At 46.9% G+C, this 23,752-nt stretch overlaps 1 protein-coding gene across 2 annotated transcripts; it reads right to left on the bottom strand.

The window, feature by feature from the left end:
- Window positions 1–1,114: 1,114 nt before the first annotated feature.
- DYRK2 (dual specificity tyrosine phosphorylation regulated kinase 2) lies at window positions 1,115–12,621 on the bottom strand. Of its 2 annotated transcripts, XM_032420661.1 has the most exons (3): window positions 12,177–12,621; window positions 11,403–11,551; window positions 1,115–4,352 (listed from the first exon to the last, which is right to left on the bottom strand). In XM_032420661.1, the coding sequence occupies exons 1-3, from the start codon at window positions 12,223–12,225 to the stop codon at window positions 2,745–2,747; spliced, it is 1,806 nt and encodes a 601-aa protein (XP_032276552.1). In that variant the 5' UTR covers window positions 12,226–12,621; the 3' UTR covers window positions 1,115–2,744. The 2 variants fall into 2 exon arrangements, with proteins under 2 accessions (XP_032276552.1, XP_032276553.1); XM_032420662.1 differs by lacking the exon at window positions 11,403–11,551 and having other exon boundaries at window positions 12,177–12,244.
- Between the last annotated feature and the right edge of the window lie 11,131 nt (window positions 12,622–23,752).

Below are 23,752 nucleotides of genomic sequence, written 5' to 3' on the forward strand. Positions count from 1 at the left end.
CCCGTGCTGTTCCAGTCGTACAACGCCCTGACGTGGTCATGCGCACTGTGGAGGTACGAGGAACGGAGGCAGATGAGACTGCAACCAAAGACAAGACACCGTGCTAGTCTGAAATCTGAAAACAGCTCAGACATCCCTAGACAATGGTAACCTGTGAGACCAAGGACTGTTTCCAAGCCAACTCCTAGTAGCCTATTAGAGCCCTTCATTTAAGATCACAGAGATGCAACATTTTTTTTTTTCTTTTTTGGACATCGTAATTAAGCTAGAATTTTTTTCCAAAGCAGCCCTGTCACTAAACACTGAACATGGTGGCTCTTGTGAATGAAGTAAATTTCACTGTATTTGGGGGGTGGGGGTGCATAGTGCTGCACTTATAGTTTGGCTTAAAGGTTTCCGGTTACATTTGTGAATATAGTCACAAATGCACTATTGGCATCTTAAGAACCAGTTTTATGTGGTGGGGTAAAGACAAGCAGTATTAGTCCATCTACAAATTTTCACATGTATTTTAAAGGGATGTTTCTTCTATTAATGGCAGGCTCAGGTTCATGTAAACCTAAATGTGAAGATGAGGATGGGTATGGAAGAGGAGTCTTGCAAGGGAAAAACAGCCTTTATGTTTTTATTTTACTGACCTCAAGAAGCGAACCATCATTCAGAGGCTTATGGTTTTACAAAGCCACCACACCAAGTCTTACACTTGTTATGCCTTTAAGCCAGAATTTCAATAATAAATACACAATCTTTAAATTCTATAAGCCACTGATTGGGGGTATCATCACATAGGAGCATCATTTAAAAAGCAACTTACGACCATATTATTGCACTTCCACAGATGACACAGAAATGTATACGATATGCTAAAGAATTTGACTAGGGGAAAGAAGCTCTCATTTCTAAATACAGAAGTACAAATTAATTTATCAATGACACCCTTAAACAGTAAAGCAAATAACAACATCACTATCTTATTAATAAGCTAAACGTATTACTGCGTTTTTTGGCAAATATCTGTAATATTTCCTGAGCGTTTTTCTCCACCAACAACTGACAAAGCCTCAAGATAAGTGTTTTGTTCCAAAAACTAATTTTTTTCTTTTTTTTCCTTTTTAAGTAAGAGAAACTGTAGGACTAATATTTAAAGAACTTAACCGGAAACTTTCTTGGCCTCGCCGGGGACCATGCTTTAAGTACTTGTAAATCAATTTACAGGCAATACAATAATATCTGTGCATATAAAAGAGTATTTATCCTAATTTATACTACCCAAAACCTATTACCCAAACAGGCAAAAATCTTTCTATATTAAATTGCACATACTAAAAAATTTCTTCCACGTGCCTTGAAATTGATAAATACCACTGCTCATACATTAGTGATAAAATACTGAATTTTTCACTTTGAAAATAATTATTATTCAGAGACGAAAATATTCTTTTACCTAACTCTCAGTTACTTTCCCAGGTAAAGTGTCATTCCCACAAAAACAATCAGTGCAATCCAAAAGGAAGACAGAGGAATGGAATTTGTGATTTTTCTAATGATGCAAATAAGTCAAACCATTTAACTGGAGATTGAGCTTCTCCTCCTTTAAATTTGTTGTTAAAATTGGACTCACTGAACAGTCACAATGCCTTCTGTTCAGCAAGAGGATTTTCAACCTTCTTTCTTTTTAAAGAAAGAGTTGATGCTTTCCCAGGCTAAGAGAACCTTACAGTGGCACCTGAAAAGTGTGAACTCACTCTAATTTGCTAAACCTTCTTTGGAACTATGGAAATCCCCACCTTAAGTAGCTAGGCTGCTGTTCTTTTTTTAAACTGGGATATGAAACAATGGTCATAATCACAGCTGAAATGTCTCTCTTCTGTATTAACAGTCTGGGATATATATCTGAAGGAAGGGAAAAAAAAAAAAACCTGAATGCAAGCAATAGATGTGTGGTAAAAGAGGAACAGAGAGGAGGAAAGCAAAGAGGAGGAACAGTTCATGGAATACATTTCTATATTTAGGTGCAAAACCAAGTCCATGATCTGAGGCTTCTTTACAAAACAGCTTGCTGATCATATTAGAGAATTTGAAGGAACACACACGTTTCCATTTATCCACCCAGGTGTGCTTGGGCAGCTTTTAGAAAGTCAGAATGCCAAGTGGGCATTTAAAACCTTGGGAAGGTCGTGTCTGTTTGACCACTGGTTTAGGAAAAAAAAAATCTCTTAAGGTGCAGTTCTTCTTAGAGTATCATTGTCGTCCTGACCCTTCTCCCACCCTCACTACCACCCACGTGACTTATGGGAAACGGAGGCAGGACCTGCTACACCTGTGCGTGAACCTGGAGCATGGAGGGAGGAGGGGGCCCTGCAGGGGCAGTCGCCTCGGGGAGAATATACTATGAACCATAGAAACAGTGAATGTCTTTGACACCAATCTGTAAATGCGCAGCAGTCACGAAGTAATCAATGGCCTGCCACTGATGTTTATTACTCTGCCACACTAGATACAGTAAGGCTCATCATACTTTTAGAACACAAAAACAGTTTCAGGAAGTATAAAAACTTAAAGCATTGTCCCCATGTATTTTATAAAAACAAAATGAACAACTTTCTTACATTAAAATAAGTGCTGAAAAGATACAAATGAGTTGAGTTATTGAGCAAATAAAAACAGGTCTGAGCTACTCCTTTTCAACCCGGTAAGGCTCAGCAATGTCGTACTTTCAGATCACCAGCATCAGGGGACTCAACTCAGCTAACGAGTTTTGGCAACACTGTCCTCTGCTGAATATTCCCATTGGCATCTGTCATCTGTGCCAAATTAGTCCTCAGTTTGGAAGCTGAGCTGGAAGGTGGAGGTAACTTGGAGATGGATGTGATAGCACCAGTGCTCTCGGTTATCCTCTTCACGGATGTCTTCTCCCCCGTTGGAGGCTTTGGCAGCCGCCTCCTCAGCCAGGGATGCCGTAAAGCCTGGCCAGGGGTCATGCGAACCACAGGATCCCATTCTAAACACTGTTTTAAGAAGTCAAGGAAAAGGGGATCGTCACACCCCTTCAGTGCATTGCCCCACTCCCTGCTCTCGGGTGGGCCCCTCAGTTTCCCCCGCCGGGAGCGGCCTCCGTTGAGAACCACAGAGCCGTCTGACAGAGTCGTGACAGTGCAGTAACGGGGATAACCCTTGGAGCTCACAAAATTTTTGGCTCGTTTGGATGCATCCAGCAGTTTCTGGGAGGGCATGCCCAAGAGTTCAATCATACAAGCCAGCTGGTCCCCTTCATCTTCCCCAGGCAAGAGGGGGTAACCAGTCAGGAGCTCTGCTAAAATGCAACCCAGGCTCCACATGTCGATGGGCATGCCGTATCTGGCGCCAAGGATCACTTCCGGAGCCCGGTAAAAACGGGACTGAATGTATGTGTAGACACGCTGATGCTCGTAACAACTGGAGCCGAAATCGATCACTTTAATACCGCTTCTACCCTGCTGCTTTAATAGAATGTTCTCGGGCTTAAGGTCACAGTGAATGATTCTGTTCTTGTGCAAAGCATCCAAGCACTGCAGAATCGAGTGGGCAAACTTGCGAACCAAAGGCAGGCTGAAGCCCTGGAACTTATTCTTCTTGATGAGCTCGTACAGGTTCATGCTCAGCAGCTCGAACGTCATGCAGATGTGATTCCGAAAGGTGAAGTTCTCCAGCATGTGGATGACGTTCATGGTGTTGTCCTTGTCCTGCTTCCGCAGGTGCTCCAGGATTCGGATCTCCTCCGCCGCCTGCCGGTGGAACCGCTTCTCATTCCGCACCATCTTCAGGGCCACGTGCTGGTGGACTTTGTGGTCGTAGGCCTTGACCACCTGCCCGAAGCTTCCCTTCCCGATGACCTTGAGGACCTCGTACCTGTAAGCCACGTGATCGTGGGGCACCTGCACGTAGGATCCCTGGTCGTCATCATAGCCCCCGTTGTTGGGCCCGCCCGTCATGCCCTGGCGCTTCTTTGCATTTGGACCCAAGAAATAGATTTCGGGGTAGCTGAAAATCTCATGGTGCTCGAAGGTGGTTAGTTTTTGCACGTATTGCTTCATTGCTTGTTCAGGGGTCAGGGGGGTGGCTTTCGCCTTCCCCAGGCCTTCCATAGACTTCAGAGATGTGGAGCTGCCCTGCCGTCTGTGGATGCTCTCCAGCTGCCGCTCGGGCACCGCCGGCAAGCCCGCCTTCCCCACCGTGGTGAGCCCATTGGGTTGTGTCGTGAGCACTGTCCGCTTGTTACTGTTATCCTCGAACAGCTGCTGAACCTGGATCTGGCCGTGGCCGTGGCTGCCGACGTGTAAGTGATCATTCATTGTGTGCTTACTGCCGCCAATCTGGAAGGCAGAAAGCAACCGTGAGTAGGATGCAAGAGGTCTGTCTGTTCACACGGGGTATTTTCCAAGTCAGCCCCCAGCCCACCTTTACAAAATCCGATCTGTCTGAATGTACCGGCAGTCAGTTGCACTACATGGAAAGAGCTGTACGCCCGGGCGGGACCTCATGAGAACCCGGACGGGGAGAGTGGATAGGCTGCTGACAGCCTCTGAGAAAACAAAGGGAAAAGACGAGCGGACTTGGTAAGGCTACGAAACTTGGGATCCTGAAAAACAAGGACCCCAGGAGTGCTACACCTGACAGACCAGCAGCTTGCTGCACATATCCAGGCTCTTGGGAGCAGGTTCCCTGTGGAGGCCGAGAGCGTCTGTCTTGTTCACTGGCCTCTCCCTAACATTCAGCACAGGGTCTGGCACCCCCCAGGCGTTCCCCTCAGCCCAAACCTAATATAAAACGAAACAGGACACAGAGAAAGCGCGAGCATGTAGTCTCTGCGCTGGCTCTACCCCCTCCAGATCGTAACCCCTTTCACACTTCACTCAGTAGCCTCCTTGTTACCAGGAGGGCAGGGACCACGTCTGTCCTGTCCACTACTCTCTCAAAGTCTAGCTAGCTCTGTTGTGAAAACACTAGCATCTTCATTCTCGGTCTTCTCTACCACTTGGAAAACTGACTACACCTAGGAAAATGTATGAACCACTGGCAAAAAAAAAAATGTGCACTTTTAGGCTTCAGAGATTCCCATGTAGATATGCACTGTAGCATCCTGTAAACCCCTAATCTATTTTTAAAAACATCTGGGCTTCATTGACTGTGATGACCATTTAAGGCCATTCAGCGCAACAAACCAACCACCAACCACCACACAGTCTGGGGCCTTCCTTTGGTCAATGGCTCAGCTCTCTTCACAGTGTATTTCCGTGGGCTGCTGGGATACTCAGCTTTCCAACAAGGAATACAGAGTAGCGACTTCTATTTCAGGCACACAGGCCATCCCTGAACACTGCCGTCTAAACAAAGCTGACCGTGCAAGCCAAGGGGCCCCCAGCCTTCTACTGAGAAACTGCTTGGGATTTCTTTCAAGTATTATTATTGCAAAGACGTGAGGGAGGGCAGAGCACTAGCAGCTAGGATCTCCTCTCAGTTAGGAGTTCTCGCCGGCCTCAGACAAACACCCACAAGTCTTAATGCATCCTGCTTGGTGATTTTTATATAAAATCTTAACCATCAGTTCCTCATTCACAACGCAGCTCATTCACTCAACCAGTATGATGGGCTAAGGTCTAGCCGCACAAGTGGCAGAGTCCCTGCCCTGCAGGAGCTTATTACAACCAATTAGCGCAACGCTTTGCGGTAGTTTTTCTGTGAGATCTTTCTGAATCCTACCTTTCCGGCTTTATATACTACCCAAAGTGTACAAGCAGTCTGTATTTGTCACATGGCAAGTTAGGAAGTGGTCTGGAATCACCTGGATACCAAAATGAAATTTCAAGTCCTTCTTAGTAGCAGACCAAGACCTTCGCATTTTCTTTAACTGACATGTCACCTGCACAGCGATTATGTGAGGAGTGAGCCTTCTCCCTGCTTGCTTCTAAAAGTGGAATACGGTACAGTCCCTGGGCCTGTCCGAAGTGTGATTTCATAGACTGAGGGATTTTACTTCTCAGACCAATTTTGTGAAGACTTCTAGTCAAACCCTTTTATTAAAGTCATAGATGATAGCTCATGCTAGGTGAACTTTTGTCAGGGTAGCTGGACAGGTTATTTTATCCCCATTCGATGCCAAAAGCAGAACGGTCCATAAAAATGAATCAGGAAGTCCATGAGTATATATAAAAGTAGTACTGGCTTGTCCAACTGCTTTTGTTCCCAGGCCCACACTCTGCACCCCTCCATCCCCACTGTGGTCTTTCAAGCACCAGGAAATACAAGGACCTGAAATTCAAAAGCTATCTCTTCTAGAGAACCATTCTCTTCAGGGCGGGAAGGAGGGATTCAGAAGAAAAACCTACATTACCAGTGTACGTGCCACAAAAAGCCTGAGGCTTCACTAGGGACAAAATTAACCTTGGGGCTTCAGCAACTCCTAAAAAGACAGCAAAGCAAAACTTTCTGAGCATCAGAAATTCACTTCAGTTTTTGCAACAGCAATTTCATGTTGGGTGCAATTAAAAATATAACCCACAAGTTTAGTGGCTAGCACCAGAGAGAGTTTGACAATTAACTGGTTCACCTCCTATCCCTCCAAACTCCTTCTCTGGGTCTTCTCAGCTGTCTCAACTATTAGTTCACCTACTCTTGGGTGGGTTTGGGGGTCCTCCAGGGTTCAAGCCTCAATTCTCCTGGCTTCTCAACTCCCATAGTTCTCCCCGGTTGATCCTGACCACAGCCAGGGCTCCAGCAACCACCCAAGGGCTGACGTGTGCCACCTCTAGCTGGGCCTGCCCAATATACTCTCCTGAGCCCTGGCCCTTGCGTCCAACTACAGACCCATGGCCTTTCCCACAAGCAATTCAAACTGAATTCACGATTTTCCTACCCAAACCATTTCCTCCTCCCACACCCTCAATGTCCAATAAATAAAAGGCTTCACCTCCACAGTCACTCAAGCTTTACATCTGGAAATCCTTCTCAGCGTCTCCCTCACCTTCCGAGTCCCCATTAAGCCTTGTCGTCTCTCTCCATCCTACTCCCTCTCCATTGACTGGGCCTCACTGTCCACTCCTAACATGCCCCCTGGCTTCTTGGTCTAGAATTCCTCAAATCTCTTCTCTCCAAAGTACTTCTAGAGTTGTCACTGAAAACGGTCAACCTGACATTAACCTCACTTTTGCTCAAGGGCCTACAACTGTACTCCATTTCCACAGATAACACAAGAACTGATAGGCAAGGACACCAGGTTCTAAAATGTAGCACATAAATGACCTCAGTCCTTCCTTCCAATGTCATCTAGCACTGTTACAGTTCTGAGAATAACAAAGCCGAGTTCCCCAAGACCTGTGGAGACACCATGCTCTTTCAAGCTCCTCTGCTTTTCGGTGAAGTCATGTTTCATAGTGGTTACGAGTCGAGGCATTTTCAATTAGACACACAGGAAATGAATCCCAGCTCTATCACTTACTAAATGTGTGACCTTGGGCGATTTACTTAATCTCTCTGAACCTCAGTATGCTTGGCTGTAAAAAGATGGCAACAGGGCTTTCCATTAGGGCTATTAGGATTAAATGAGGTAAAATGTATAAAGTACTTCGTAAAGAAGAGCTATTATCATCATCCTTTCCAAAAGCTGCTTGGAATCTCCTTCCTAACCCCCCAGCCTCCAATGTCCAGTTCAACTCTCACCTCTTCTGTGAAACATCCCCTTTCCTTCCCTGTGCATTTAGCCCACGGTTAGACCCGACAGACTGTTAAGGCCTATTTCATCTTACTGAAGTGTTTCTGACACCTGATGTACCCACCTGGCTGTGAGCAATTCAAGGGCGGGGTCACCTCTTATCTTTGTTAAGTCCCTATTAACATAAACCCAAACATACAGTAAGCACTCAGGTAGTATCTATTGACCGGAAGAACACATGTTAATAAACCCTTGCTAACTGATACCTCTCTGAGTTCTATTTGGGAACTACCTTTGTACCTTCATAAGAAAACATGAAGTTAACGTCCAGGGAATTGGGAATCGTCCCTGGGGATCCAAGTCACAAGATGTTAGGCGTGCAGTGCATCAGCAGAGACTTAAGGCAAATGACAGCCGGTTAAAAAGGACCCAGAGTAGATGCATCAACTAGACACCTAAAAGCCGTGGGTGGCATCTTAAAAACTCTCCAGATGTTACGGGCATTCAGTTGCGAGGCTGTAGTACGGAAGGCCTTTGATCTCAAACACTGCAGGACTCTGTAATCACGACAAAATTCAGAAGCACAATTAACTGATTATAGAAAAAGGGGGTGGAGGGAGCTCTAGAAGAGTCACACTTTTTCCAGAACACATATGCCAGGCCTACATAACAGGAAGGATATTAAAAACCTCTCACTCAGCCTCTTGAAGTCTCAGAACGTGGCTTATTCCTATTTGCCACGGCCTACCTAGCATGGCTGTCACATTTAAAAATATACACAGAATGAATGTAGTTGTTAGGTATGTACAATGTATGGGTTCAAACAGAGAGACCTACAAAAGCCTTCTCTGCCCATGAAATAGTTTAGTATGAAAAATTATGTAAGAACAATAGTCTAACCAGTTTGGTAGTTTTAATCTCTTCCAATAATAAAGTGGAAAATAGCAGATACTTCACTGTGCTAACATTTTTGAGCATTTTGAAACTTCCCTGAAGTCCTCTTAGCAATGCTGTATAGTGTTATGGGAACAGAACTGAGTGCAAAAAGTTTGGATTTTAGCTGCTCCTCAAACACAGACAGCCTGTGTGGCCCTAAGTCGAATTATCTACTTTTTCTTCTTCAAAATATTTCTATTTTTAAAACGAGAATACTCATTCTTCTTTAATCCCAATTATTTTATAAAGGTAAAATGGTAACTGGAGACTGCTTTAAACATCAGAACAGTTATAGCAGTGATATAATACTAATATTTGGGAATTAAAAAAATAAGTATATTATTATCTCCCATACAACATCAAAAGAAAAAAAAACTAACAGGAATCGAGACAGTTACTGGGTACACTTTTAGGACAAACAGAAAAAAACAAAATGACTAAGTATACAATAATATATCCATGGAGATAGGGAACAAAAGGGCAATGGACTAAATAAATTCCAAAGTTCATAATCTTTATAATCACATATTTACCCACCTACTATTTCATTTACAAGGGAAAATATGGGCAAGCTCCTGTGACAAAACCATTTTCCTCTCCTCAATAGCCTCCCCCCCCATTCTAAAACAGCTCTTCCTAAGTATAAGTGCTGTGGAATAAAAAAAAAAACACAAAAACCTTATAAACACCTGAAAGACATATGAGACTATGGCTCTGCAAAGGTTCCTGCATTTATTACGAAATGAACAAACTTCCTAGGATTAGCAGTGTCAAACTAGATGTTGAAGCTAGCTCAGGAGGGCCTGGGCTTTTAGCTCCAGCCTTGATATGAATTGGCTGGGGAATCTTGACCAAACCAGTCAACCCGTCTGACTATTTCCTCATCTGTAAAATGAAAGAGTAGAACCAGACAAATGCTGTGGTCTTTTCAAACTCTCTTGTTCTACGAAATCTGCAATGTTGTACAAATAAAATCAAAACTAAACCACAATCAAAACCTAACTTCACACTTCCCAAACCCAGTCTTTAATGACCAATAGCATACTGGAATTTTAACTATACTATACCATAACAAAATACAAGCATCTATTCCTAGGGGTCCTGAGAAGGACCCTCACATCTTTTCATTTCTGGTCCACTGCAGGCTGTTCCTCCAGTGGGCACCTTCGGTTTTCTCTAATCTCGTTAGGTACGTCTATTGGAAAAAGGCTCTGATCTAGTAAGGCTCAGTCTTGGGAGTCCAGATGCAAACCAAGTACTTTCTTTCCCAGGTCACACCAAGTCATGTGATTGCATCCACACGTGGAAAAAAGTCGATGTGATATTTTCCAAATTGTCAGAGGTTTCCAAACCAAACAAACAAATAAACCCAAACCCCTAAAGCCAACGGCAATTCCTCAACTAAAACGTCGCTATAACAGGAACATTCAACCATAACATACAGAATCAACCAGCCTAACAGATTCTCTTCCACCATCAACAGTGCAACACAGATCAGTTAACTTCTGTGTGGTGAATTCCTAGCCCTTGGTCACATGTGGGGGGGGGGGGGGGGGAGGGAGGGAGGGAGGGAGAGAGAGAGAGAGAGAGAGAAGGGAGGGAGAGAGAGAGAATGACTACCTAACAACAAAACGGTTCTCCTGTAAACTTGTGCACATCGGTCCAGGTCCAAGGGGGAGATACCCCACTGCAGCTATCCTCTCACAAATTCTCCAATAAAGGAGTTTCCCCACAACACCTGACCCTCAGAGCTGCTTCTCTGTAGACCAGAAATGGCCTTTCTACAAGAATTCAACTTTCACTAGGCAAATGAAGCCATACTCCTCCCAAGCATCCCTCACGCAGAACCACCTTAGGCCATTCTTCTGGAGGATCCAACTGGAAATAGGACCTGGGAAACCACCACCTCCTCCAAAAGTGCACACCTCCTCTAAGCAGTCACCTTCCAAGGGCGATCTCTGGGAGCTGAGAAAAGGCACATGCTGCAGTCAAATCCAGCTTGCCAATCTGCAGCCACTAGTCCCACGATGGGCTCTCCCCTCCCTCTCCACCCACTGAGGGACGGCAGCACCTGCCAGGTGCCCTGCCCTTCTCACTTCCAAAGCAAAGGCGCCTCTTTCCTTTTGAATAATAACCAAATGCAGAATCCTACAGGGGTGGCTTGTTGTTTTGACTGCTGCTGTGGCTCTTATTTTTGTTAATGTTAATTACAATTTCTGCTGTGCTCAAACCTGTAGCACTCATAAAACATGCTTCCACACGCGGGGGACAATTGGCGGTGCTCCCTGCTGGCTGGAGCCAGGCCTGAGAGGCTCTTCGGGGGATCGATTTTCCGGGCAGGACGGCCTGACTGTCCCCTAACACATATCTGTTCTATAAATACCCAGTACCCAACGTGGTGGTGGTGGTGGGGGGGGGGTTGCTGGGGGATGTTTATCCGGTCAGGGAAAGGAGCTCTGGGAAGCAAGGACGGAAAAAAAGAGGGAAAAAAGAAGGAAAGCAGCAAGGAGGAAGTTCCGAGGAAGAGGAGAGCAGGGGTGGGCGGGCTCCGGAGGGGAAGTGAGGGGCCCACGCCACGAATCTTCCTTTGTGGCTGCAGCTTTGGGCTCGCCCAAGTTGCATAGGGTGGCGTCCAAGAGGGGCCACTAACTAGGGGCCTGGAGACACTCGCACTTCGACCTCTCCGCTCCCGGCGTCAGAGCCCCACCGTCCGGGTTGTTTATGCCCCGAGCCCCTCCCGCACCCCTTCCCCCCGGCCTCCCGCGGGGCTGGGTCTCACCGTGTGGGCTGCGGCGGCAGCGTTGCTGGCCCGGAGAGGCGGCAGGCCGATCGGGGAGGGCGGGCCGGTGCCCACTCCGCTCCGGGGAGCCCCCGCACCGAGCCCCGGGGAAGCCTGAAGCTGACGAACGGCGCTGTCCCCTCCTCGGCCTGGGAGCCACGCGCGGGAGGAGACAAAAGAGGGTCAGGGGAGAGAAAGTCACCCAGACCCCGTCGCCCCGCCCCACCCCTCTGGGTAGCGAACCCGCTCTCCCCGGGAGAGAGGCCGGACGGTAAAAACAGGCGTCCGGGGGAGTAAAAGGGCGCCCGGACCCCGGATCCCAGGCGCGCAGCCCCGGGCGGGGCTCGGGCAGCTGCAAAGTTAAGTCGGGCGCCGGCGCGCGAGTTCGCGACCCCGCGGCTGAGCCGGGCTGGGCCGGGGCTGGGCGGCCCACGTCGCAAGCGGCCACAGGCCGGGAAGAGGATTGGACTGCCGACAAGGGCGCGATGGCCTCGCCAAACCCGGGCGGGGGGGGTGGGGTGGGGAAGAGGCCCGGGACGGCCCCCGCCGGCCGGGTCGCAGGGCTCCGCTCGGTGGAGCCCTGGGGCCGGCGTGCAACAATGAGCGGAGCCGAGGCGAGGGCGCGCCGTCCGCTCGGGGGCCCCAGCCGCCGCGCAGACTTTGTTCGAGGTCCCGCAGGCAGCGGGCGCCCGCGCCACGAGGGCTGGACCCGGGCGGCGCGGGGGCCGGCGGGGGCGGGCGCCCGGGGCGGCGTGGCGGCCCGGCCCTCCTTACCGGTCGGGTAGGCGGCGGGAGCGGCGGCCGAAGGTTTCCTGGTTAACATGGCCGCTGGAGAAGAAAATGCATTTCAGGGCTGCTGTCTCCGCCGCCGCCGCCCGTCCTGCTGCTACTTCTCCCGACCGCCGCCGCCTCCCGGTCGCCCCTCTCGCGAGTCTCCGGCGCCTCCTCGCCGCCTCGCGTCAGCTACAGCCAGACACACACAGTCCGCTGCATCCCCGCGGCCCGGGCCCGCCGCCGCGAGTCCCCCGCTCTCCTCCTCGCCGCCGCCGCCGCCGTCCTCCTCTTCCTCGGGCGGCTGCAGCACCCCCCGGCCCGTGCACATGCCTCGCCCTCCCCTGCGCGCCGCTGGCCTCCCCGAGTCCCTCACATAGGGCGCGGGGGAGCGGGCTGCGCCGCCAGGACCGACTCGCTCGGGAGCCTCCTCCCGGGCTCGCGCGTGCGCGCCCCCGCGCACACTCGCACTGGCGCCCGCGCGCGGCGCGGCCCGGGAAGGCAGCTCCGCCCCCGCTCCCCTCCGCCGCGGGTGCAGGCCCCGCCCTCGGACTCCCCAACCCCCACCCCCCCAGCCTAGCCACACGCGCTCACGTACACCCCACCCCCACCCCGGCCACCCTCCGGAGTCCCTACCCCACCCAGTCATCTGCATAGCCACCCCTCCACTCCCCGGAAAAGTCTGCAGTCTCCGCTCGGCCTCCGCCTCCCCCTCCGGCCATCTGCACCGCTCCCCTCGGCTCCCCTACTAACGACCTTTTCCCCTCCCCGGCCTCCGGCCCCTGCAGCACCCCTCCGTTCTCCCTACAGCGCAACCTACCACTGCTTCCCTCCACCGAAATCGCTGCAGAGACCCCTCCCCTTCCACGAGGGCCCCCAAACACATGCATTTTCAGCTTTCTGAACCCAATGGCTGCTCACAGACAATACTGTCCCCCCTCTCTGGTCCCAGGGGCTTAACCGGACCCTCTCCCCAGTCTATCATGTAAATAACTTAGTCGTGCGAGGGTCACCTCGGTAAGTCAAGCCCGAAAGAGGGCCGCAGCTTAGCTTGGTGAACCCCGAGCGTGGGCGAAGGAGGGGGCTGCCCTCCCACCTCCACCTCCACCATACACACCCTCCCCAATTTACTGACACCAAGTGACCGCTTTCCAGTCTCTAGGACAGGGGAGGCTGAGAGGCGCTTGTGGATGGCTGCTGAGGACGCAGTTGGCTGTGGGTTGCTAGGCAAAAATAAACATCGGAGACACCTCCCAGTGCCTTACAACTCAGAGCCTTTCTCCTGCGCGGCCGCTGGGAGAGACACACCTTCCTTTCAGCTCTCCGCCGTCCGGGAGAGACAGCTTTAATTCTTCTCATTCCCAGAGACAAGTCTCTCTCCCCTTCCCTTCTGAGACACGTGGAGAACTTCCCTGCCCTCTCAACTTGCCATCTACAGCCTCTCTTTCCCTTGCAGACTGAAAAACTGCTTGCCCATCTCACACCTGCGTCCTGTCGTGTGTGGAACATCCTTTGTACAAAGGTCACAGGTTTTGTCACTTCAACAGTTAGGAAGGAGGAAAAGCCAGGCGATCACCGACTACGGGCCCCGAAAGCTATTCGCGGCACTTCTTTCCGGAGAAGTGCCCAGTTTCTGAAGTTCTGGGGGACCTGGGTCCCTTGTGCTCCGCCTCGCGTATCTGCCGGGCCTCTGGCTGGACCAAGTTTGCAGGCCTGAACTAGAGCAGACGCAGATCACCAGGGGGCCACCTCCTGCGGAGCCCCATCGCCCCTACTGTCTGCAAATTGTCATAGCAATCTCCCAGAGCCGGCACCCTCAGCGTTCTACAAATGAAACGGAGTGTCTCAAAGATAGACTGTGACCCTCTCAGTCTCCAGGGGCCCTACAGAGGCATTAAAGATAGTGTGCATTGGCAGAGGAGACAAGTAGCAAAGAGCAGAATTTTGCCTAGTGGTGTGTCCCTCCAAAAAAACCCTTTCTTCCTGGTGACTTCTAATCAAGTAGAACCACAGTGAAATGATCAATCCGATAATACGCCTCTAGAACAGTAATAACCTGATCTGGCCCCAGCAAGAAATAGTCCCCTTGCCTGCCATCCCATTCAAATTGACTTGGGGAAACATCTAGTGTTCAGCATGAACTAAAAGGAAAGAGGCTACTTAGTAGCAGAAGTGAAGCCAGAACCCATTCCCTGGCTCCCAGTCTAATTTCACTATGCTTTCTATTATATCACCCTGGATTGTTAAGAATCTCACAACTCTTTCCTTTTCAAAACAATTATTTTTGTACCATATTCCTTTTTTTAAATGAGTACTCCGTATAACTGCTATTCAAATAAAAAATTTGAAGCCAAAAATTCAATTTTAATATAACCTGACACCCCTTTTTACTTAAATCATTCTTGCAATACTTCAGTGGAAACTAAATATGGCACTGCTTTTTAATGAATAAGGGAAATGCTAACTACTGGAAGTCATGGTTTGTAAAATCCAAGTTAGTAATATTAATCAACACATTAAACACGAGGAAAAGGAGCACTGGCTTTTTTTTTTTTTTTTAATAGAAGGACACAAAGAATCAATAACTTTAATCAAAGAAAGAAAAAGATACATGTTTGGGGAACTTTTCCTAGTATGGATTTATGACATGGCAAGTATAATTTCAGTTTTGTATTTTTTTGTTGTTTTGTCTCAAGGAAAATTTGCTATTGGTCTAATCTTTGGCTATTTTATTTATAAATGGCATGCCTTTCAAAATTATATTCTTATTTAGCTCAAAATTAGCATTTACGATTTCTTGGATTCCTCTCATACTGATGACTTCAGCCTGAATTAAGGTCAAATACTTGTACAAATGCACCCCTTGAGCTTTCAAGGAGAATGAACTGGGTAAATGCTAGGAGTTACTACCTTCAATCTTTATTAATTTAATGCATCATTATTAATTATACTGGATAGTTACCTCTTTATAAAACTCTTTCCCAAATATTATCATGTTTAGTCTTTACAACTCAGGACCTGACCAGAGTTGTATTGTTGCTAGTAGTAACCTGATCAGGGAGCTCCAGTCTGTTAGTAAGTGTCTGCTCTTTGATTCTTGCCTGTTGGAAAAACCCCATCTGTTTTGTATGTTTATAAAATCCAGACTCAAATAACAAATAGGCAGGCAGGATGTGGCCGGATTAGAGAGAAGGAAACTTTGGAGAACTCAGAATGGAGCCTTGTGGAAGGAAGTCGAGTTTTCACTGGGAAAAGTAGTGATCATAGAGAAATTGGAAATGAACAAGAAAATTGCTGGTTTCAAAACACATTGACTCCTTTAATCCTTTTATCCCAGAAACATTTACAAAGAATTTAGTATGTGCAAGGCCTACAGGATATGATGAATCATCAGACGTGGTGGACTAGGCTTCAGTCTGCAAATCTATTAGGACCTCATTCTTTTATCCAATTAAGCAATACACGGTAAGCAGTTAACATATTTTTGACACTATTAGTACTGGGGCTACACAGTTAAGTAAACAATCTCTGGCTCTGGGCATCGTTATTAAGAAGCTCACAGTCCAGGAGAGGAGACCAGACATTGAATGATGTGATGGGGCCAAAATTGAGGCCGGTGGGAGATCAACGGGGGCGCGCAGAGGGAATGATGAGCTCTACCTGAGCGGTGACTGGCATCAAAGAGGCCGTGCTTCGGTGAAGGTTTTCAAGATGCTTGGGAGTTTGCCAGTCAGACAAGCCAGGCCAGGATATTCTAGGCAGAAGAAATAGGGTGTGCAGAAGTACCGAGGTGTAAGAAGGCATAGTGTATTCTGGGAGACGGGTCCGCAATTCAAAACAGGGGATGCTTGGGGTAGCAGGGAAAGGGGTGGTACTGTCACCCTCATAAAGTTAGGGTACTGGATGAGAAGCCAAAGTTATATGTGGATTTTCAACTGCACAGGGCTGTTTGCCCCTAATCCTCTCATTGTTCAAGGGTAAACTGTATGTAATAAATATATATATTCAATATCGACCTCTATATGTCGCTCTATATAACCTATTATATATATAAAACCCGTTATACACTATGTATACATATATAAAATCCATTATACATATATATACATGTATATGAAATCAACGACCAAGTTCCTGCCGTGTGTCAGGCATTGGGCTCTCAGTATTCGGAACCGAGCAGATAAAGTCCTTGCTCCGCAGATCTTGTATTCTAGTGCAAGGACACGACAAACAGTGAACAATACGTATACTACATGTCAGGTGGCGATGAGCACTACATGGAAAATGAAGTGAGGTAAGAGAGCAGGGAGAGATGGGAGAGATGGGAGATAGTACTCTTTTACTCAGGGTCATCAACGAAGGCCTCCCTAATAAGGTAACGGCCTTTTAGCAGGTGGAAATCTCCAGGCGGAGGGCCTGGCAGATGCAAAGGCCCTGCAGTGGAAACATATTGGAAGGGCAGTAAGAGGGCAGGAAGTGGGCCAAAGGGAAAGAGATAGCTAGGATCCGGGTCACGGTAAGGAATTTGGATTTTACTTTGATTGACTTGGAAAACCAAGACTTCTGTGCTCAAAAAGATACCGAACTTAGAGTGGGAAGTTACTATTTCGTTATTTACTTACTTATTTTACAATCTTCAATGTGTATGAAGTTTCACACCTGTTCTAATTCACATCCTACTAGGCACTGTGGAAGGTAAAAACCAAACACACACTATTTTCAAGGAACTTTCAGTCTAGCTTGGGAGAAAACTCATATTCTAGGAAACATTTCAGCCGCACAGTGAAGAGCACGTGCTTTATATTTTCCTGTTTCTCCCCCAGACCCACGTTTCCACCCCACTCTCTGCCATAGGAGGCCATACAGGAGGCATCCATGGGCTCCCTTGACCATGAGCTTCTAGTTGGGTTTAACCATCGGAAGGTCCTGGCAAGAGCCCCGAGGGCTTGAGGAGAATGAAGCTGCTTATCTCCCTGGCTCGCCACAGGTTGGCTAGGACCTTTGACTAAAGCCCTCAGCTCATGTCAGGCAGTTCTTTCCTACAGCTAGAGCTACTCCCTTGGAGTTCTGGACACTGTTCAGTCCCCTCACCCCTTTAAGCCCAGAGGCGGTCAGGGTTTCTTGCTGTGGCTAGCTCCAGGGGCTTGATTTTCCCTTGCTGACTTCCCTTTGCCCTAGCCATACTCATGTACACAGTCCTTTAATTGAACTCTTTGTGCCACGTTTTTTTCTGCCAGTTCCTGACTGATACAGAGGGCAATATATATAAGTACCATCTAGTATAGGTTATGGAATCTAAATGCCGTATAACTCTAGGGGGCTGGGAAAAGCTGTGCTCGTTGGAGGAATCAGAGAGTGGGATTCCTGGCGAAGGCAGAATTTGATCTGGGCCTCAGAAAATGAGCAGACTTCTCTTAAGCAGAAGAAAAACTCTCCAGGCCAAGGGCACCGTGCGAGTGAAGGCAGAGAAGTGGGAATGAGCTCTGCAGAAGAGCAGCAGTCCCCGGAATCGAGAGGGGGGCTGGGGAGGACCAGGGAACGGCTTGGTGAGGAGTGGAATGGGGCGCATCTGGGTCATTGATTGCAACGAAAGCCAGAGAGAGGAGTTTCCACTTGGTGTGGATAGAAACGAAGGCCACTAGAGATTTCTGAGCAGTGAGTTGACCTGAGGAAAGTGCTTAGCAAGGAATGTGATCAATTTGGCTGCCTGTGTGTTAGAAAGATGAGTAGGGAGGGAGTAGAGGCAGAAAAGACCAGTTTGGAGATGGCTTCCAGAAGTAGCTGAGGGTGGTGGCACAGGGAGGCAGGGCAGATACTGATTATTTGGATGCTCTCTCTAGAGCCCAAGAGAGGGGCCTTTGAAGTAAGGAGAGGCCAGGAGTAATGGAAGCACCAGACGTTTTCCTTGCTACCTTTGGGTCTCAGAAGCATACAGAATTCTTAAAGCTGCTTATCAAGGCGTTTTGCAATAAAGCTTATTAAAATGATCAGCTAAAGTGAGACATAATTATGAGATAACAAGACAGGGAAACGGGGACTCCAGAAAGATTCCCCCATCACACCTCTTCCCAGTGGTCCATAGACAGGATTTATCAATCACGCAGGGAGGATGAGTTCTCATAAATGAGGAACGAACAGTGTGTTCCAGAGCCCAGTTGTATTGGCCAGCGTCTCATCTATCGTGAGGATTGGTGCACTGACTTCTGACTGATGTTGGCTGTTTAAACTCAGACTAAGGGGTACATGTCATTCAAAGAAAATGCAAAAATTGGAAGACACCCCATCTTCCCTTCATTATCTTGGAGGTATTATAAAGAGATGGAGAGGAGACACACCAACAGGATCTGGAATGATCCATGCCCCAGTTCGCAAGGCAACCTTGGGCATTGAGGTCCCCTACACCTGGCAGGTATGAGCCACTCCTGCATCTTTGGACCCTCTGGCTCCAGGCCTCCCTAGGCCAAGTCTGGGGATACAACTCTTGGCCCTCCTTGGATAGAGGTCTGTTATAGGGCAAGTTCAGAAGAGTCTGGTTCAGAATAATCCTGCTCATCAGAGAAACCCAAAGATGTAGAACTGACGCCAGTTCTGAGGGCTTCTAAGACCTCAGTTAGATGGAAAGAATGCAGCACAAGGTCTAAGGCTAGGGACCTTCCCGAAAAGTAACAGTGCCGTTGGTAACGCCCTAGCTGCCTGAGTACCCTCAAAATAATAGCTAATAGTTATATAAGACACTTTTATGACCAGGTAGTATTCCAAGAACTTTACCTGTGTGAACTAATATAATTTTCACACCAATCTGCATGGTAGGTACTATTATTAGTTCCATTTTAGAGATGAGGAAACTGAGGCACAAAATGGTTAACTAACTTGCCCAAGGTCACATGGCTAAGAAATGACAAGGCAAGTATTCTGCCTATAGACTCTGTGTGGTTCCCGCTTTCAGGGCCAAGTAGAGATTTGACCAGATCACCAACACCTTTGCCTCAATCTCATGAACATTTCATGTTACAAAATAAGCCCTCAATAACATTTCATGTCACAAAATAAATTTTTCAGAGAAGTCTTTCATGTTTATATGGTCACGCAGCTGTGGTCATTCTCGGTAACCCACTACCCAAGGCAAACGTACTTCGCAGATGAGAACAGTGAGACGGGGAGAACAAAATGGTGCGCCCAGAGCCAGAGGTAGGGATGGAGGAGGCATTAGGGTCAAAAGCCAGGTTTGTTGACTGCTAACAGTTTTTTCTATTTTTTTCCAAACCAAATGATTACAAAATTGCCTTAATTTCAGAGACAAAGGGATGGATATTCCCTGAAAGCAGTCGGCACAAAATGGTCAAGTTCTGATGGCTTAGGACTTTGGCGACAAATTCCTATTTTGACATTCCCAAGAACGATTTGAGTCTGGTCTTTATTAGAAACCAGTTTAAAGAATTCACTTTACCGGATTCAAAAAAGTCCAGACACGAGTTAGGTAATTTCGTGTTTATCCGCTTGTAGCAAATCAGCCCTTTGCCTCAAGCAGATGGAAAAGTCAAGGAGTCTAGGGTAGTAGAAGTGGGTGTCCTCCACCAATCTGGCCATTCCGTCTAGACCACCCTAGATCCTTGGGGAATTGCTTTTCATTAAATTATACATTTATTCATAGTCACACTCTCATTCAGGTTAAACGAGTTGATAATGCGCTTACTCATTAAGATAGTATGAACAATCACGGGAAAAGGTAAGCCCCAAACTCACTTTTTTGTTTTCAATTAGCTTGGCAAAAGTAAGAGAAATTGTTTTTGGTGATCGAATAATCTGAGTAATTGTTAAATAGCCCTTTTAACACTTTTATATTCCAAAATAGCTTTGACTGAAGAAGAGCTATGATGGCCAATACACTGTGCTTGTCAGTTATTTCTCATAAACTGGTATCGGACAAGCCCACTGTTTACACAGCAGTGTTCTCTCATGAAGGTTTTGAAATACAGAAAATTGCCTGTAAGCAAATGTGTGGCCTTTAGCACACGTGCAGGTGAATGGCCCTTGATTGGCATCTCCAACTGGCACAAAAAATTAAAATGACCCAAGAAGTACTCTCCACTACTAGTGGACAGATAATATCAATATCTAAAGAAGAGATTAAGAAGGAGTGTGTCAATGGGTCGGTAAAAAGAGGATTGCTTTTTGGAGAAAGGAAAAATATTTTTCTCAGGACAAGGAAGGGACCAAAAAAAAGTAAAGCAGCTGGGCAGGCTCTAGACAGCACGCTTTCGTCGAACGGCAGAAGAGAAATAGACCACAGCACAGGTACTGGGAAGAACGAAAAGGAAGAAAATGGGTGTGGGGAGACAGCAAGAGTCAGAGAGGAGAAGCCGGAGAGACTATATAGAAATTTTTATTTATTTGTTTTTTATTATTTTTTAAAGATTTTATTTATGTATTTGACAGAAAGAAAAAGAGAGAGAGAGCACAAGCAGATCGGGAGCAGCAAGCAGAGGGAGAGGGAGAAGCTTCCCACCAAGCAGGGAGCCCGATGCGGGGCTCGATCCCAGGACCCTGGCACCATGACCTGAGCTGAAGGCAGACGCCTAAGTGTGCCACCCAGGTGCCCCAAGACTATATAGAAAGTTTTATAAGGAAGACGGGGACACGCTGAAATGTTTGAGGTGAGGCTAAGCATGAGGTAAAGGGGAGAAAACAAGACATGGAAGTAGGACCCGAATGCTCACATCCAACGATGTTCTCATGCTACGCGCGGCTCACCTTACTAAGTGACCTGACTGCTTCTGTGTCTGTCTCTTCCCACTTGGAGCCCTGTGTGTTCTCTCTCGCGCGCTGGAGTTGTTCCATTCCAGTCATCTATTTTCCCATCTCTCATGCCAGTGTTCTATTATCTTTTTCTCTCCGTCTAATCCACAGTGAGTGAGGAACCTGACAAACGTTTCATGCAATACATACTTCAGAGGAAAGAATTTCTTGGCTGCTTTGTCCTTGAGCTACCTGTCAAGCTCTATGCTGTTTTGCCTACACCGTGTCCTTGAAGCCTCACCCAAAGCAATGAGGCTGGTGTGTTATTCTCTGATTTTAAAGAAGAGGAAATGGAGGGTGTGAATGGTTAAGTGACTTGTTAGAAATGGGCAGTCAACGAATTGGGATTCAGGGAAATCTGATGCCAAAGCGCACTCTTACCAGCCCAGAACGACCTTCAGATTGCTCTGAGCCATGGAGAATGCCCGCATAGTTCCGTCCGACCGAACAGTGGGGTCTTCTGCTTCTATAGTGGTACTTCTGCCTTCCCCTCAATGGCTGGCGAGTGGAAAGGAAGAGGAATCCCCTCTACAGAAGTCCCGACATCAGCATGCTCAACCCAAGCAAAATCAAGTGTCTCTTCCTCTTTTGCTGGACTGTTTACATGGTGCTGTCCCAGCTCAGCCCTCATGTTGCCTTTCCTTATGTGCCTACCTCTGATGAACAGAATTGCTTCCTCTAACTACTGAGCTATTAAGACAGCCTTTGGGCGGGGGAGGCGGAAGAAACCAGACCCAGGGAATTTATGCAAAGAAATGATCTCTCAAGGATGCAAACCAGTACAGAATTACATGTTCTTGATGTGATTCAGCCAAGTACCATCATATTTGTAAAGGGGAATGTTGACTAATAATTTAACTTGGTAGAGAAAGATTATCCAACACCAAGAAATTACTGCCTATTTCAGATCTTTGAAACAAACACAAAAGTGTCTGTAACATGGTATTTGGTGAGATTTTCCTCCTTGAGAAATGAAAAATCAACATAATCTTTTGCTGAAAGCATTCCTTTATCTAAAGCTGTTGTGTGTTGTGAGCACAGCCAAATCTCATTAAATGACTAAATATCCATAACCCACAGCTGTTTAACAAGAATAAAATAATATGATGACCCTCTAAAAAGAATTTAATATTCTCTAACTTGATAAGGCAACGGAAAAGAGAAAGACACCTCTCCCCACCCTTTTTTAATAAAAGGAGTTTCACATGGGGCTAACTGATAGCGAAAGTTGTCTAAAGTGACTGTTTGTGAAGAGTAAATCTGGGGGAACACTAATATCCTGAAATCCGACAAGGTCTTACAAAGTGCCAAAGAAATCACTGAGCAGACACATGGCTAGCTGGCACTTGCACCAGGGCCCAGAGCAGACCGACAACTTCCTTATTTATGAGAAGGGACCCATTTTTCAACACCAGCTTCCGACCTCAGGCTTGCCCCTCCCAACCCTATGTCAGCAAATCTCTTTGAAGTTTGCAGAGAAGGATCGGAGGAATATTCCGGTGAGTGGCCAAGTTACGCTGGTCTGTCAGCTGCCCCTCAAACCAAGCTCTTCCAGCCTCGTTCTTTCCTCCCTGGCTTTCCACACATCTTTCCCCTCGTCCTTAAAAGTTTTCCTGAAAGGATTTGGGATTATCTATAAAATGGGAGTGTGGGTGAAGTTAACTAAAAGGGTCACTCTTCTCTCTAAATTCTAAGTCACTTTTTCGTTTCATCTCAAGCCATAGATGATTTTGTCTTAATCCCCTAACAAAAACCTGAGGACACTTTGATTTGTCACTCGTGGGACCATGTGAAAAGTGATTTGAAGACGCTAGCCTCACTCTTGCTCTCCTGGGATTTGCATGAGGCAGGACTTACTGACACACTCACGCCTCCAGATCCTCCTCCTTCCAGGCTTCTGGAGCTCTGCCATTACTTTATGGTCTTGCTTCCTCAGCTCACTGCCCCTCTTTGGGGGGCAAGAGGGAAAAAGTCACTCTCCCATCTAAGGTGTTAGCTGGTAAGAGTTTTAAGATATTACCCCACTCTGGGAATATCTGTTTCTCTCAAGTATTTTAGATAAATAAATAAATAAATAAATAAATAAATAAATAAATAAATACCTTCCCCTGTCCCCCAAATCTATTTGTTTGAGTAGAAATGAAACCACTATAAGTAAGGCAAGAGTCTCTTAGGAAAGTTCCCAGGAAGACAGAACTCTCCCCAGACCCCTGCTCAAATCACAGGACCTGATCAAGGGTCCAGCAGCCTGCCTAGACTATCCTAGCTTAGAGGCTATCACAGGAGCCGAACGAATAGAGGTCAAGCATCCCCCAAATCTATTCAATCATCCAGTATTCTTGCTTTTCAATGAAGATTTCTATATAGAATGATGGAGAAAAATGACTTACTAAGAGAAACTATGAAGACTAGCCTTAATCATAATGGAAATCTCTCCTTCCACTTGTTCATTCCAGCCAGAGCTAGTTCTTTCCCATAAGCCTATATAATTTCTGGAGCCGAACACCCTTAAAAAAAAATTCCAGGAGAATCTCGTAAAATGTCAACCTATTTTGGAAGCAGCAGAGCATGACTCTGCCTCACTCAACATCATCCTTAGGCAACTTTATCATATGTAGACAACTTTAATTTGAGAAGATTTATGCACAAATAGTAACAAAAGCCAATAACTTTCATTTTTAAAAGTTCTGAAAAGGGCAGGGCTTATTGTACACGATTACGTTGTTTTCACACTTCTGTGTTTGAATACTAGGACTTCATACTGAAACAGAAACTTCAGGTCA

This window comes from Phoca vitulina, unplaced genomic scaffold (assembly GCF_004348235.1).
Source record: "Phoca vitulina isolate PV1807 unplaced genomic scaffold, GSC_HSeal_1.0 scaffold23, whole genome shotgun sequence".
In the NCBI taxonomy this organism is placed as follows: Eukaryota; Metazoa; Chordata; class Mammalia; order Carnivora; family Phocidae; genus Phoca; species Phoca vitulina.

Bases quoted from the DNA above. Each gene is read 5' to 3' on its own strand.
- DYRK2 (XM_032420661.1), bottom strand. From the start codon at position 12,225: ATGTTAACCAGGAAACCTTCGGCCGCCGCTCCCGCCGCCTACCCGACC. The intron at 11,552-12,176 runs GTAAGGAGGGCC...CGTGGCTCCCAG, and splicing joins TCCCGCCGCCTACCCGACCG to GCCGAGGAGGGGACAGCGCC. The intron at 4,353-11,402 runs GTGAGACCCAGC...TCTGCCTTCCAG, and splicing joins CTGCCGCCGCAGCCCACACG to ATTGGCGGCAGTAAGCACAC.